Source organism: Drosophila bipectinata, chromosome 3L (assembly GCF_030179905.1).
Source record: "Drosophila bipectinata strain 14024-0381.07 chromosome 3L, DbipHiC1v2, whole genome shotgun sequence".
Taxonomy (NCBI): domain Eukaryota; kingdom Metazoa; phylum Arthropoda; class Insecta; order Diptera; family Drosophilidae; genus Drosophila; species Drosophila bipectinata.
In genome coordinates, this window is record NC_091738.1 from 22,312,109 (window position 1) to 22,329,387 (window position 17,279).

The window sequence follows — 17,279 nt, forward strand, 5'->3', positions numbered from 1 at the left end:
ACACTCTCGCTCACAAAGCGGCAGAATTATGGGCAAATAATATGGAAGGGCAGTCCCTGGAAAAGGTACGACTCTGCTCCTAGCTGGCTCCCGGGCAGGCAGGCAGGCAGTCAGACAAACAATAACATAAATTTCGTTAGCTATTTTATTTTTGCCCTGTTCCCCGCATATGTGTTCGTGCCAAGTAATTGTGCAATATGTTTTAAGGGCTGGCCCGGAGTGGCAGGGGGTGCAGCCTTGACCGGGAAGCTGGGTTGCTTGGGAGTGGCTCGAGGTCGCTAAGTACTCACTAGGAAGTCAGGGGTTTGGGAAGCTGGCCGTTGAAGACACCTCGAGGAAAGGTTTGAAAGCTAAACGCCTTACCTACATTGTTGACCATTTACGATTAGCAAACGGCCCTCGTCTGGCCCTCCGCCCTGCTGCCCAGCGTAATTGTAATTGCAGAAGCTCAGTCCTGTCCGTCTGGCCAGGACGGAGGCTTAGACAAGTTCGCTGCAAAGCCAACACAAGTCCCGAAAGCCTTTCATATACCGAACCGGAAAAGGCAACAAACTACTCAACGTGGCGAGTGCATGTCCTTGTGTATCCTTGTGGGCCGCTCTGTCTGTTTCGGTTGTTTTCGCAGTGCTGTTTGTCTTAGTTAAATTCCGAAAGGCGTAACGGACAAGCACTGAGTGCGGCTTAAGTGTTCATCGACTGAACCGCAGCAGAAGCCCTCCTTCGCCTCCGGCCGCCCCTCCTCTCCTTGTCGGCCAGCTGTCAATAGACGGAGTCTGCTGCAAGTTCAATTAATTGCGCGCAACGAACAAACAAACAGGCAACAACAGCCACTGCGCCGACAAGGAAAGGCAACCACAAAAATTAAATTAAAGTTGAGTCTAGCCCCCTCGAAGCCTTCGGCATCCTTGCGTATCCCTCATTGTGAGTGATGTGCATGAAGAGCGCTAAAACACTTTTGTTTGCTTGTGCGAGTGGGGCTCGGGCTCGGTCTCGGGCTCGGGCTGGAGCTTGTGTTTGTATTCCGGCCAGATGAAGAAGTATGGTTATTGTGATGACTCTCGGAAAATTGATAAATATTGCACAACACTCCGGCACCCGACACCCAACACCACACACCCGACCCGACCTGGGGGCGGGGTAAAATATAATTTAATTAAAATGTTATATGTAAGACATGTTTATTGAAGCATTTTCTCTCAAAATTTCCCGAAGCACTTGATTGACGGACTGTGCAACCCTTCACTATTTATTGTTGCTGTTTGTTGATTTTATTTGTTGATTTGTGGCATCAGCCACTGTCAAGGTGTTGAAGAGTGTTCCGGCCTGGAGTTCTGCACTGATTTGCCGCCTCGAGTGGCCAAATGTGTTTGCAGGACGTGTGCGTGCCGGGGCTGGCAGCTGGTGGGGCCTTCCCAGGGTTAAGTCAGGCAATATATTCACAATTATTAGTGCTTCGAGGAGGAAAACTGATGATGGACGACTTTGTTTTTCGATATGCCTTCCGCACTTGGCTTGCAAAACATTTGTATCCCAGAACCAACTATCTTTAAGCTTTTCCGATAATCTAGATATTGTGGCTCTTAAACGTATAGACCTCTAAGTACTTTTTTAACTAGAATGCACATACCCACGTATCCTTGTTCCCCAGGACCTGCAATCAAATATAATTAAATTCGTTTTCTGTTTGAATTTAAATTAAAGTTCCTCGTTCAGAATATGTTTTATATCTGTGTGTTGTTGTTCTTGAATATTGTGCGTAATTTTTCACAGAATATCAAAATATAGTAATTGTTATTGCGTGTTAAAAAAATAGTAAAATAAACAGTGTTCATGGTTGTGTGTTTAAATTTATTAATTAACAAAATGCAAAAAGAGAAAAGTAAATATTGTAACGCAATGTTGTGATGAATCTGGAAACAATAACAACACAGATAATATAAAGCATATTATTTACTCTTTCTTTCCATTTTCTCTTTCTCCCCCCTGCTCTTCTCGTTAAAGCAGAAAAGTAAAAAAATTAAAACCGAATTCCGCATTCGACCTTAGCCCGAGACGACCTTCGACCCAAAGCCACAGGACCATATGGAGGCTTTGTAAATCCAATCGAGCCTAAAATCCGCACAAATGTATCCTAACTATTAGGTAAAGATTATTTTACTTTAAAAGAACTTAAGAAGAAACCATAAATAGATGTTGTTTCTTGAAGGAATTCTTTAACTTCCTTACTGTCTATACATTTTTAAACAAGTCTTCCCATCGACGTATGCCAGATATCCTTTCTGCTTCGTGACCATTGCTTATTGCCATTCTGGGGGAAATTATAAAACCCTGCGTCCTAGAAGCCGATGTGACAGCCACGTAGATGGTTTTCTGCAAGCGACATTTGGCTTTTTCTTTTGTCTGCTTTTAAGAATACCCAGTAGATACGAGGCGAGGGCATACCTTACTTGAGACAACGCTTTTAATAAAAGGCGAGTTCCTCCCACCCTTGAAGTACAAGTAGCAGGTATCCATAGTCCAGACACTGCAGCTCTCTCACTGAAATCTTTCCCTCTCGAAAGTATTTCTCGTCAACTGCGGACATTTTTATGCGTTTAAAATGAAAATACCATGTGCCATTAACATTATCCATGACGCGTCACTACTTAAAATAAAAATTTCTATTTTTTATGCATTTGTATAAAAGCAGGAGCGACAACGGAGGAGCACCTTTTGGTCGTCGCTCGCCTTTTATAGCCAATTTCTGGTTACCCACAGTGTGCAGCCAATTTCATGTCCTGTCTGCGCCGCGCCAGGAGCAGAGCCGGCAAAATGATAATCCCGGGTCATAAAAAATTTTTACTCTATATTGACTCTGGGAGTTATAGTCGAGCCAGCGCGAAGCCGGCGCGGCGGAGAAAAGGTGCACATGAAATGTTAATGCCATGTCAAGATTGCCTTCCCACAGAGGGTGCGTCCTTCTCAGGGGGGCTAAAGGGAGGGGGCTTGAAACCTGATACGCAAATTCGCCTTTAAGAGATTGCTCCTTAAAAAATAATAATTCATACCCAGTTAACAGATGATTATTTTAAAATTAAAAACCCAAAGCCGTGGAGAGGAGCATGCATTAAAGCCAAACTTTTCCCGCTAATGCTTCGGCTTTATTCATTCCTCTAAATATATTCCGCCAACTAATGGAAATCTTTGAATCCCTGCAAAGCCCTTTGCCATTTACATTTGCCTTTCTTCTGCCACTTAAAAGCCAAGGAAAAGTTTATCCTTTCAATATTAATTAACACTTCAATACCACAGTGACGAAGACAAAGTTTTTGGCTCTTCCTAGTTCGGTCTAGCCTGCCACTGACTTTTGGACCTTCCCAAACAAACTTTTGTGCCTAAAATATTACTTTCCAATGCGCCGCCACCTAGGCTTCTGCTCGGCTCTAATTGACAATTAGGCGCGTTTTAGCGGTGTCTTCCCGTTTTCCGTTTCCAATCCCATTTCAATCCCAATCCCAGTGCCACGCCGAAGAAACCGCTCCGGCGGAGCTGTCAGCAACTTGGCAACTTTTAACTACTTACAAGGCTAATAACTAATTTACTCTCAACTTTGGCCGAAGCCTGGTTGACAGTGGCACTCGCATAATTTGCAGGACTCGGCCCCAGCCTACAGTCTGGTTTCACGCTTATTAATAAGGAATTCAGGCTGACAAATAAGCAGCCGCTCAAGTCGCCAAAGAAGGCCCAAAGGATTCGGGCACTCTGCCGCCCTTGCAGTTTCCAGAAAGCCAAGAGCCAGGACTGAGCCGTCTAAAGCGCCAGGACCAGGGAGACTTCTGACAATTGCCACACAATTGTCCGCCGACGACTACGACTGCTTGCCGACAGCGCGTTGGGGGACTCATAAAGGGAACATTAGCTTGTTTGTCGAATAAGCGCCGACGCCTCAGACCGTGGTACGGTGAGACCTTCAGACTGAATGGGTCTGCTCCAGAAGCACCACTTACGAGTCTGCCTTTGGAAAGGCCATGCCATCTTTATTAAAAAAATCTATTAAAACACAGAGCTAATGGAACTAAAAACTGAAAGCTTTTCGAGGTGTGTAATCATTTTGCATTAGCCTCGTTACATGCCAAATAAGTGTCACTAATTACGAATTAATTAGTTTCCTTTTACCACCCATCCCCGTCTCGTCATCAATCAATCAGAAACAAAATACAAGGTCTGGGGAAGGGATAAAAAATAATTAAAAGAATACAAATCCAATGAGTGGAAATATGTGAAATTATCTGATGTTTATCGCACTACTCTTGCAAATATATATTCACTATTTCCACACTCGAACTTAATATTGAATTTCCATTCACACACTAGCTGCTTACGTTGGCAACCCGACAAGTATCTTAAGATTTGAAAAGGTTATTACTGCAAATATTAGCACTGATCCGGAGAAAATAATTAATAGTTTGAACATGTTTACACTGCATTTGAGCTCCTAGTCCTAATCAGATTAAAGCATTTTCAGATATTGTTGCAGAGCCCGGGTTCGGAGGCGGGGAAGTGAATTTAGTATTTATTTATGTCTTTAATGATTTATTAGCCGCACGGGGATGACTGACCCGCAAGCCGAGACACTTTAGCATTTGGAAAGCTTAAGGCGGACACCTGGCTTAACGGAAATCCCCTCCCAGCTGCAGCTGCTTCTTTGTGTTTAAAGCTGGGTCCTCGTCCGCTCCGCTCGGAGAAAGAACTAATCCTCAGACGCTCATTAGCAGCCATTAAACGTCAATTTACATGTCAATTGGCAGCAGGGAACGGCCGGGCAGTCAAAGGAAGTCACTGCTCTGCCTGGTGCACTAAAAAAATACAGGACCTTGGCAGAGGGGCAGGGGCAGAGGGATAGGGATCAAGGGACAACTCGGCACATGAGCTTTGGCTTTGACTTTCGCTTTGTCAGCGACTTTCTGTGTTTTTTGTGTCCTCTGGCACCGCCATCGCTACATTTTTTTATTATTCATAGACGCTGCCCAGGCACCTTTGGTCAGGGCTCGGAATACAATTACCCGTCCCTGGAGGAGGGCAAAGTGGCGAAGATGCAGCTGGATTCAGGATCCAGGATTCAGGATGTTAGATGTTGAAAGTTGGACGAGAAAAGGCGGTCGGTCGGTCGGTCAGTCGTTCGGCTGGTCCCGCCTCAAGGGGAGACTAGCGAAAACATAACGTGCAACAATTAGTGACCTGTCGTTGTCCTTTGCCTGCGATGCACATGTACAAAAGTTGCCATGTGGTTAACTAATTTAATTTGGCTTTCTTTTTCGCACCCACTCCGCTCCCGCCCAGCATCAAAGACAACGACACGTTAATGACTTCTTTTGCCTTGGCAACACTGAGTGGCCAGGCCCAGGACGTGGGGCAGGCACAGAATAGAGTCTAAAAACTGCCACACATGGCTAGCAAGGGAATCACGAACACCACAAGGACGAGAGCTAGTAGGAGTACGAGGTACGAGGACAGAAGACCCGGACCAGAAGCCACTTAACTTGTCTATATGAGCCTAATGGCCTTTAATATTATTTTCACTGGTCTTTCCTTCAGCTGCGAGACCGGAAAAAAATATAAAATGGCATGAGGCAAGAGGGAGGGGGCAGAAAGGCAGAGTGGCAGAGAGAACAGCCAAAAGCGAATCACTGAAAGCCCGGTGTGCATTTTATCCTCGCAGCCCTGTGTCTGTGTCGTTGTGCCCCAGGTAATTGTAGAAAATTGCTGCAACGCCAGGCTAAACATTGTGCAAATCCTTTTGTCCTGGCCCCCGCCCGTCTACTTGGCACCCCTCGTCCTTAGCACTGAGCCCTCAGCCTTCCACCTTCCACCACCAACCCCCGTCCGCCTTGTTCTTATGTCCTCCTTGCACTCTGGTCTTGGCCCTTTTTTCCGTTTTGGCCGCAACTGTTAACAGCCAGTTGAACTATGCCATTTCATATGTACAACAGCAGGCGCCGCAAAGTATGCTGCACTATTTTTACCTTTCCCTGACCCCCGACCCCCAACCCTCCTGAAATCCAACGTGCTTTACATTTTTATTAAGCCAACCCTTCCACTGCTGCCACTTCCTTGATCCCTCCTTCGGTCCTCCTCTGCCGCTGTGGTTGTTGCCGTTGTTGTTTAGCATGCCATGGGCGTTGTTTGGCTTATTGCACGTGCTTGGGATGACTAGGCTGTGGGGTCTGGAGCCGGGCGGAGAAGCAGGGCTCAAATGCCATTAGGCTTAACCCGGACACAAGACAATTGCCTGCAGGCCAGGGGCACGGTCCAACGTGTCGTATTAGTTATTTTCTACTTCGATTGCTTTTGCCACTTTAACGCGACAGCAGCTGGGATGGTGGGATGGTGGGCTGGTGGGCTGCCGGCCCGAGAGCCGGGCTCCCCGGCAATTGTTTTGCCAATTATGTGATGCTCAATTTTCGATATGATACCGAAAAGTGGACCCGAAGTGCCAGGACCAGCTGCACAGCGTGTCCTTTATGCGACCCCATCATTCGCACATTATGCATTAGATTACATTTTAGCGAACACGTATCCCCATCGCGGTCATTGCTCACCACCCCCTAGCCTCTAATTTAGAATAAGTATTAGTAAGCCATATACTCTCATGCTCCCGTAATCCGTATCCGTATCCGTATCCGTTATCCTTTGACCGTTTTTTCAAGTAGTGACTAGCGTGTTCCATTACCTTTCAATGTCTATTCTTAACTAAGTAGCTTGTGCGTGGCCAGCTTGTAACTGTGTGTGTGTGTGTGTGTGTGGTATGCTTGTGTGCGTGTCTGTGTGTTACCGTTATATTTAAATACATATATACTTCCATTATAATCGTACGTAATACGTATCCAATAGCTAATTTCCATTTTCGTAAATGTAAGTCGAAAAATAATTGAGAACAAATTTAACTAAATATCACCCAATTTTATCTTCTTTTCTTTCCTTTTTATGTAACACTTGTTCGTGCTCTATATCAAATATATATATATATATATGATTGAAACGAAAACTACATCAAAATTGGCAAAATTGGAAAACTGACAATTCTTCTCTTATTGTTTCCGATGAAAAAATGAATTAAACTCTTTTGTGATTACATTCGATTTGATTTTGATTTGATTTTGTGTTTTGTATCTGTTTTTTATTTTTTTTGTTGTTGGTTGGTGAATTATCAACTGTTTTTAATGCAACAATTTCGAAAATAAATTCTTTTTGTAACTCTTCTTACAAAATCAAAATTCGTACTCCTCTTCCCACCCCAATCTAACCACATTAATAAATGTTGTACCTGTATTTGCTCTATTGGTGCTCAACCTATCCAACAATCACCAAATCTCTTGTTAAATAAATGTTGTTGCTTTTACTTTTCTTTGAGTATATTGCGCCTGTTGAATTTTAAAATTTACAAAAAATACCAATTACGTAAATGTGCCTGCTGCGTTCATTACTCGTTAAAAACAAAACCAAAAAATAAAATTAAAAATAAAATAAAATAATTTTGCGTAATGTGTAACCTTGTTACATTCTCATATCCTCTTATGACACGCATATGTATGATGATCAAAAATCTTCCTTTCCGTATTCATTTGATTTGGTTTGAAATATTTCCGGCTTGGCTTCTTGATTGAATCTTTTCATTTTCACATGAACACGATCGAACCCGAACCCGAACCCGAACCAACCATCCACAATCCACAACCCACAAACAAACATTGCCACTTGTCCATTTTGCCGTCTCTTTGGTGCAACAAAATCGAATCAAATCAATCAATCGTAATCAATCAAACCAATTGGACCGATCGAGCCGCATTACATAACACGAAACATGAACCGTACTCGAACTCAAACCCAAACTCGAACCGACCTCAAACAGAGCATCTAGATCGCAAGCTGTTCGTTGGCATGTTGAGCAAACAACAAACCGAAGACGATGTTAGACAAATCTTCCATCCGTTCGGCACAATAGAGGAGTGCACCATTCTGCGCGGCCCGGACGGAGCTAGCAAAGGTAAGTGCCCGATTTTGTTCTCAGTGTACCCATGTACCTATCTACTGCAATACCATACCTACTATACTAAAGCTACTGTACTTGGTTGTTCATATTGCGTATTCGTAACACTGTTCGGCTCGTTCTTTGTTGTACTTTCCAGTTCTGCGACTGCAATTAAAGCTGTGTTGACTGTTCAGTTTTTGGCATTAGTTTCGATGTGTAGACTGGGCTGAGAGCCTCTTAGACTTAGTCCCGGCGCCCGATAAGCCAGGCTCCCGGGGAGGAGCATATGATAATGTCCCCATCGGGGGGAACTGCAAAAGTTGGCAGCTGTGCAACGAGCCAAATAATCATCACAAACATAACCATAACAATTACATAGCTCGCAGGACGCGGGGCTGGAGGTGTAGGGCCTTGAGGTGGCATAAAATAAAAATCGGGTAAACAGTTCAATTAAAGTTGTTTGCCTTTCGCAGGACTCGTTGTTCGCTTCACAGGCTGCCACTTGCCACTTGCCACTCGCCATTCGCCATTCGCCATTTGCATTTGTGTGCGGCATTTATGAGCCAAAATACACAGGCACACACACGTCTGAACGGGCAAAATAAATATCCTGACGGGGGCGGGAAAACAGTATAAAAATAACAGAAACAAAAAATAAAAAAAATAAAAAACCAGCAGGAGAGAGATAGGGCAGTCAGTGAGAAAGTTTCGTTTGTTTTAATATGCAAGTAACTTTTTTGACAATAACATTCCATTTTATTATGTCAAAAGTTTTGGTTTTACAAATACACACAAATACAAACAGACAAACACAACAAACACTCATTCCCCGAACCAAATTGTGTCTTTGTTGTGTGTTTTTATTTTACTTACATTTGCAACATTTTTGACTGCTGCCTTTTGTTGGCTTTGTGTGCGTGTGTATTTCCCCATTAATGTTTGTTGTTTTTCGCCTTTGTTGGCATTTATTGTAGTTATTTTGATATGCATGAAAAGGCAGCACCACCAACTGTGGCGGCGGCAGGAGGGGGCGTGGAACTGCGCCATGTGACACTTTGCATAGAAAATCAATGTGGCGGGGTATTTATTCTGCGATTGTGTATTTTAAGTTTCCCGATTTGCATTCGGGGCTGAGATTACCCCAGGAGGTCCTTGACGGTAAGCCGTGTAGAGAGATACAATGCAATGTAGAATGTAGAGTCCACCTCCGATCATGCCCGAATATAACGGTTGCAGTTCCAGTTCCAGGATCAAAAATAGAACTTCCCTCGAAATGTCAAAAGAATATCAGATAAGACAGCGACATTATTTGATGCAAATTTTAATTTTTCCCCGTTTGGCGGCATTGGGTGTCGAACAGGAAGACTCGATGTGATGTTGTTGATGTCCTCGCCCTTCAACTTCGACAGTGGCTGCACGCGAAAGCCGCGAAAACTGTCAGTAGATTCGTTAGGCAGTGGCGGCGGAAGATGAATGGGTGTGGGACGTGGAGGGCTGAATGGGAGGGGGGGCAGGACGATTGCGGCTGCGATGCCAACATATCATTCTTCATTAAAATGCGCTTCAAAGTCAGCTCAACCGCAGCCTTTTTTCGGAGTCGCAGTTGGCGCACGAAAGTGACAGGCGCTGGCCTGTGTAAGTGCCAAAATCCATCAACGTCAATGCTTTCTTCCACTTTTCTTCACTTTCCTGCCGCGCTTCGAATTATTTTCAAAGAAAATCGACCCGGCTTAGACGGGCAGACGGGCAGGCGGGCAGGCGGGAGACGGGCGCCCGGAGTCGGCAGCCGGGAGCCGGGAGTAATGAGGAGTGAACAGTGACTGGCTGGGCGCCCTGCAAATGTATGCAAATGATGATGCATGTGGCAGCGAAATGCGGTGACGCCGATCTCGGGACATCGGGCTGACTGCGAGGGCGGGGCTCTAGCCGCGCAGCCACAATAATAACCCAGCCCGCCCCAGCCCAATCCAATCCAACCATCCACTCCTCGAGCCTGTCTGTCTGTTTGTCTGACAGGCTAGAGGAATAAGCGCAACCATCATGTTAAATTATGCAAATTCGATTTCAGTGAGTGAATGAAATGAAACGAGGTAAAGGAAAGGTTTTTCTGGGCCGGGGACTCGGGCTGACTTTGAAACTTTTCCAGAACACAAAACAAAAAGCATATGCCTCATAACTGCAAGAAATTTTCTCGAGCCTTTCAATTAACATATCCTGTGGGGAGATTCTTGGATTAAAACTAGTATAAACTATAAGTACTAGATAATTTTAAAAGATTTTCCACCCCAAGACATCACTCATTTGTAATAGTTGTAATTATGGTTTAATCATTAATCAAAAAAGATATTAGTAATATTTATAAAGCTAAGCTAGCTTTGTCAACGAATTTTTTCGGGTGTACACATGTGCCACAGGCTGAAAATTTGCAGCTCAACAATAGCCGGACGGCAGACAGCAGCCAGAAGCCAGGAGCCTGGAGCCCGGAGCAGGGAGCCAGCAGCCAGAAGCCAGGAGGGTCCTAGCCAGGACAGGCTGGCGGCTCATTTGATTAGAATATTCATGCATGCACTTCATTGTCATCAGGGCTGGCAGGCAGCAAAGTTGTCATCTCGTCCTACGTCTTGTCATCTGTGCAATCAACACAATTGTGCGTCTCCTGCCGGCCCGCCCTGCCCCGTGCCGTCGGTAATCAAGGCTCCCCGCATATGAGCAGCCAGGGGTGTCAGCCAGGGGCAGGAGTGGAGTATTTTGCATAAGTAGCCGCATAAGGGGAGGCCAGTGGAGGCTCCTTCAGTGCTGACAGACAGTTGGCGTAAGTTGGCGTTGAATGCGCCAAGTTGGCAGTGACAATGATGTCCCATGGCTGGCAGGGCCCGGCTTAAATCGCTCTCGGACTAATCACTGCAACTGCAACCTGTCACTAAGTAATTGAAAGTGGGAGCTGCTGGCGAGAGCGAGGAATATGAATTGGACAGGCGATGGACCGTTGGATAGGCTGGTTTCCAATTGAGTTTCCGATGGTTCGTAAATCAAATTTCGCGCCCTTCTGGCCAACTCCGGGCCTTCTATCTGTGCCACTTCGGAGCTCAGTCAATCGGGCCTCTCCATTCATTGTGTTGTCAAGTGCTGCCAAAAACATAAATTGAATTAAAATGTCGTTTAGACTCGAAATTAATTAGAAATGTCTCGCTTTGTCAAATTAACTTTTAATTGCCGCAAAACCCAACAATGAGCCACCCGGCGCCGTCTTGCAGCTGACACACAAAAACAAATTTCAATTAATACAACCGCACACTAGCAAACACACGTAAATATCCGTTGAGCTGCCACACACAGACACTAACACAGGCAGAGACACAGACACAAACACACAAACGCTCTTGAGGACACTACAATAGCGCCGTAAAGCAGACTTCAAATTTCGGCATTGTCGTCTATCATATCAAAAGCGGCGCAAGCCCCATAAATGCCAATAATTAATGTGACATTTTCGGAGTAATCGAGGCAAATATGCATCAGAGCGGCGGCAAGCAGCCTGTCACAACCACAAGCACACAAATACAAACGAGTGGGAGGGCGGTCGGAGGAGGGAGTGTATCTATGCAGGCGGGGAGGATCCATAACCATGAGCACGCGTGTATTTCAAAGGATTTCCCAAAACTGCGTGGCATGCCAAGTGGCAAACTGATTCTGCCACAGACTCCCCGCTCCTCCCAGCCGGAGGAGTTGGCTCCGCTCGGCTGGCTAATTGAATTTCGGCACATAGCTCTATGAATTCTACGAGTGGGCGGGCCCCGAAAAATCCAGGACTCCCTGCCAGGAGCGGGGATGCAACAAAATTGTGCTGCAGCCCAGGTGCCTCGATTTAAACTCAAAATTTATTGCCTGCAAAAAAAGTTAAGTAGCCTTCACATAATTGCTCGGAGAAAAGTTTTTAATACCTCCGTTCTTGCAGCTCCGCCTGTCCTCCTCGGGGGAGGCCCCCTACCTGGTTCCAGCCCGGGTCCCAGGTCCCCCTGCCTCGGGCTTTGCCCCAAACTTTGCAATGACAGTTTAAGTTGTTTTTCAGGCTGTTGCTGCTGCTTTGGTTGCTCCACTTGTTGTTTGGCCAACAAATTTTTACAGCCAACAATTGTGCGGCAATGGGCGGGTTTGGGGAGGGGCCAGCGACAGAGACAGAGATGGCGAAAGAGATAGAGACAGGGCTTCCGTCGGTTGTCAACTCTCACTGGTTCGTGGCATATATGTACACACACATGTGGACACTCCCGCCTGCCCCACACCGCATCCCATATCACCGCAGCGGCCCTGGAATCATCATTTCATTTCAATTTCAATTTTTATGAGCAAAGTTTTATGAAGTGCATGTCATGCTGCCTGTCGCTTTGCTCTACTCCTGTTTCCTCCTGCCACTGCCACTGTGCCACTCGACTCTGCCGCACTGCATTTATTAAATTTCATTTCATTTCGGCTCTTTACTCATGTTTATTTTACAGCACACTAAAAAGTTCTAACAAGTGCTGATTGAGTGCGCTGCAAAAACTGTCAAACAAGCCCCTCCCCGACCAGGACCTGGCCAGCAGACAGCAGCCAGCAGCCAGCAGCCAGGACAAAGCCCCAGCAGTTCGCCCTCCCATTCGCACATGAAAGCGTTGTAAACTCAAATTGAATTTAACGCTTATGACATGCGAGAGCTTTGCTTTATTCGATTCCCCGTAATATGTTTAACAGTGTGATGAGATTTCAGCCTGGTTTCGGATGCGGATGGATGGTCTCTGGTTCAGAGTTTGCATATTCCGCAAGTCCTGCGCGATCGAACCCCCACAGGACCTATAAACCATTGCGCTTAATGGGCCTTAATTAAAACAAACTCTCCGCCTGCGACCGCGGCAAGTGCCCTCTGCAGTCTATAACTATTTATTGCCAAGAAGCAGCACTTGCACTCGCACTCGCACTCGCATAGGAAAAATCGGAGTAATAATAATAATGTAAGTTGTGGCATAAGCTCATAAGTGCCGTTTAAGCCGCAGTCATCCCGGATGTTGCTGCTGTTTCGGCTGCTCAAAAGCCAAAGGACTTGGACTGCCGGCTACCAACTCCAGCCTTCTGACTACCGACTCCTGGTTGCAAAATGGCACACAGGCCCAGGAATTAAAATACATATCAAAAAGGGAAAAGAAACAAACGCGAACTTTTCCTTCTGTAGACCAAAAACCGAAACCAGAAACCCAACAAACTTTGTCGTCCTCGCAGGAGTCGCCATGGCCACAAGGCTTTTGTGAGTCCTGATCCGGTTGCTGAGCCTCTATATGTGTAGGTCGCAGCCTGATGCAGCTTAAATTTAATTGCAGTATGGCCAAAGTTTCGTGTGTATCTGGCCCCATCGCCCCTCCCCTGCTTAATGCTAATTAATATGCAACACTCCCGAAACTATGCGCCACACACACACCACGTACGCAAGGGCAAAGGTCGGGGCAATTAAACGTACACAGGCAGAAGCCGGCCAAGAAGAAAGTGGCTGGAACTTGACGCCGCCAAGCCGGGCTAACGGGCCATAAAAGGGCCACAAAGTGGCAGCAACTAATGCCACTCGCTGCCCGGATACTGTACACCGTGTACCCTGTACCGTACACGCTACCCGGATCGATGGACTCCTTGATCGGGCGCAGATCCCGTCCGGATGCCACCCTCTGGGAAGGACCTGGCCATATTCTCGCCTTCAGCAATTTCGTTTCATTATGTGGCCATGTTGGTGGCAAGTGTGCTTTATTAACACATTTCGTGGCCCGCCCGCACTTCCATCTCCCCAGCCAGAACATAACTTTTTTAATACCTATCGCCATTGCCGTCGCCAGAGCCAGAGCCAGAGTGGTAGCCAGAGCCAGCCCGGCTTTAGTTGTAATAGTTTAATAAAGTAGTAAAAGCTGCGGAAATTAGATTTGACCGCAACACACGGGCACAGGAGACCGCCGGGGCCCAGACAAAACTTTGCCGCAGCCCATGAGAGCAAAAAATGTTGAACAAGCCACATGGAGAGAAGTCCGTGGTTACTCCTGCTCCAGCCTCGTCCCAGGCTCCCTCTTCTTTGGGTCCTGGATTCTTGTCAATAAAAATGTCAAAAAAGTTTCGGCTAAGCATTAAACAGAAAGTTTGAGCCGAGAAAAAAGGAAGGCGCTCGGTGAAAAGGGTTGCCCGGGAATACTTTCCGATGAGGATGTATTTGGTGGGCTTGGATGTGGGATGTGGGATGCTGGGGACTGGGCCAGATGAACAGGATGAAGATGTGCTTATTAAAGTTAAGACGAGTCCCAGAAGCACGGCCCTCTGCACAAAATTTAATTAACTCAGTTGAGCGCGTTTCCCTCCACCCAGATCGCTGGGGCATCAATAAAAGATTAGTTTCCTCAGCCATGAAGTATGCCACTTTAGATATTTATTTTAGTTGAGCGGGATTATTGAAAAACTAATGTCCGATACGCCACTGGTCGGTTTTATTGGAGGAGCACATGTAAGAGCCCTATTTCCCAGCTGCCGTCGACTTTAATATTAATATATTAATAAGCGTCGCACCGGAGCCCGAACTTATTAAATTTCAGACAAGGAGCCACCTAATGGCTCCGGAGCAGGACTCCTGCTGGAGCTGCCACCTGTCAGATGCACATATTTCGTTATTATCAGGGGGTGGCCTGGGGTGGGGGGCCGCCAACCTTACGCCACGTACATATTCTGAAGCTCATTTTCTAGTTCATTGCCGGGACCAAGACATGAGCTAAACTAATTTATTCCACTTTTGTTGTTAGACAATATCCTTTCAGACCCTGCCACCGCGCAGGCTGCACAGGATACACGGGATACACAGCCTGGCAGCTTGATATAAGCCGCGAAGGCATTTAATGAAAATGAAAACGTCTTAAGGCGGAACCAGACACCGAGGCAGCCTCGCAAGCGGTATCCTTTTTCAAAGTCGCAGAGCCACGAAGCAAAACAAAATAAAATAAGGCAAAATAATATAAAACTGACACTGATGGTGGGCCTGTTTTCCTGGGCGCTGCTTAGCAACGTCGAGTGGCGACAGGCTCCAGATTCCAAGGATGCCTGGGCTGGGCGGGGCAGTGGATTTCGCTTAAACAAAATACGAATTTATGCACTTGAATCCAGCCTTGTTTTCGAAGAATCAAATTCTGGAAAACACTTGAAAATTAAGTCTCAAACGTGGCGGCTTGACTTTCGGTTTGCCCAGAGAGCCCTCAGCGAGTTATGCCTTTCATTGTTTTAGGAATGGCAGAAGAGCCTAGTTTCAGTCGGAAGTACATCAGCCACTTGTACATCAACCACCAGCAAAGCTCATTAGTTTTTATTCCGCCCTTGCGACTATAATTGGCCGAGAAAACAATCCTAGCAACATAATTTCTCATTCAATCGAAGCTTCAAGATGCAATCTTTAAAGTGCCCGAAGTATGTAGTTTTCCACTGGAGGGCAGTAAATCACCTGCCCAGCTGGCAGGAATAAACGTAAATTTGGTTTAAAATGGCCAGATATGGCCGCTATATCTTAATTAACTGCAAAGTGCATCATCCATAATAGACTGCGCTCCACAAAAAGCATCGTTTGATTAGTCGATTCGGTCTTGAGTCCTGTCGGTTCGCCTCGATTCGGTTAGCACGGCCAGCACTCAATCAGAAAGTACATTTCGGTGTCCACCGGCGGGTGCAAAAAAAGCAAATATCACAATCCCGCACAGATGAAGCAACTGTAATTAAAATTCCATATACTTGTTTTCCGAACTCGGCAACAAGGTCTGGCGGGGCAGCGGGGTGGGCCAAAGTGCCGGTAGGCCTCGGCGCACCACCGCCTATGTTGCCCGAGGTGTGGCAATCTAGCCGAAGGGGCGGCAGATGCATACATCATCCTCCTCGTCGTCGCTGCCAGCCCAGCGTTTGCCCAAAATTTTAGCATCAATTTAAATTTTGGTCAGATTTGCACGTACTCAGCTTCGCTTCGTCTGTTTTTGTAATTACATGTACACTCTCGCACACCCGCACACCGACACAATTCATGCAAATTGATGTTGCTTTTAGCCCTCTCACACACACACACACCGCACACACAGACACACATGCGGAGGCATGGGGCATGCCACTGGGGTGGGCGAGGGCCATCGGAAATTTTCGGTTGTTGTCTGTGCTACTTTACAGAGCTGGCCCCAAACAATGAAGATTTATAATGCCCTTCTGGCCTCTGGCATAACCCGCCCCTCGCTCCTCCACGCCCGTTGCCAGGCAAGTGCTCCGGGCCAACAGCTCTGCATGACGTTATAGCCATATATTAGGGTTCAGCGGCGATTTGCTGGCGACGGCCAACAATTGAAGAGGCCGACTACTGGTTGTTAGATAAAAATTAAAAGCCGGATTGTACACTTGGAGAAAAGCTAGCTCAATGGTGGGGAAGCTGAAAAAAGGCTTAATTAGTTAGGATAGTTAGTAGAGAAGAGCGGAGAGCACTCTGGCAGTACCGGGTATCAGCCTGTAATTGGCATCTGGTCTCTGCGCTAAAACCTTAAAACTCAAAGGACTCTTGCGGCACAATGCACGCTGTTCATGGCAAGGCTTTAAGCTGTTGTTGGCCTGGAATTATATAAGTTATGCCAATCACATAACAAAATATGTATTTTTGCCCGACTCAAAGCCACTGGCACTCCACTCCCCCACCAGCAACAGCAACAGCAACAACTGCGAATAGCACACTCAAGCGCAGAGCGTAACAAAATTCAATATCGCTTTTAATTGCGTGTTGCCTCGGCAACGGAATAGCAGCAGCAACAGCAGCAGCATCAGCAGCAGCAACAGCAACATGCGGCAGACATTGTAAGCCCCTTGCAAACCAAACTGTCGAGCGGATGAAGGGAGCACAAGCCGGCAGCACATGGTTGGATACAGGCCACTTATATAAGCTGGCTGCCTGGGACGAACCTGTTATTTAGTAAAATGTTATATAAACTTTAAATCGAGTTATGCATTTTAATTGGTTGTTGTACAATGCAGCAAGCGGCACGTTTTGTTTGCCACATAGGAGAGCCAGAGCCAGAGCCAGAGCCGGGGTTCCACAATTCATCCGCATTCAGATAGATACTCAATAGGACTGTGTGCTGTGAACACGAGCTCGGCAGCCTGCAAGCTACAACAATTGAAATGCAATGCTTCTCGGATTTTTGCGTAATACAATTGAAATCTTGTTAAATTTGAGCAATTTGCAATATTATTTTACGGAATT

The 17,279-nt window shown here is 46.2% G+C and overlaps 1 protein-coding gene across 1 annotated transcript in view; it reads left to right on the top strand.

Moving 5' to 3' along the window:
- The window catches only part of bru3 (bruno 3), a 125,956-nt gene that overhangs the window by 55,975 nt on the left and 52,702 nt on the right, over positions 1 to 17,279 (top strand). The window contains 1 exon segment of the mRNA XM_070279364.1: positions 7,889 to 8,023. Within this exon segment, the coding sequence (XP_070135465.1) occupies positions 7,889 to 8,023 (135 nt within the window).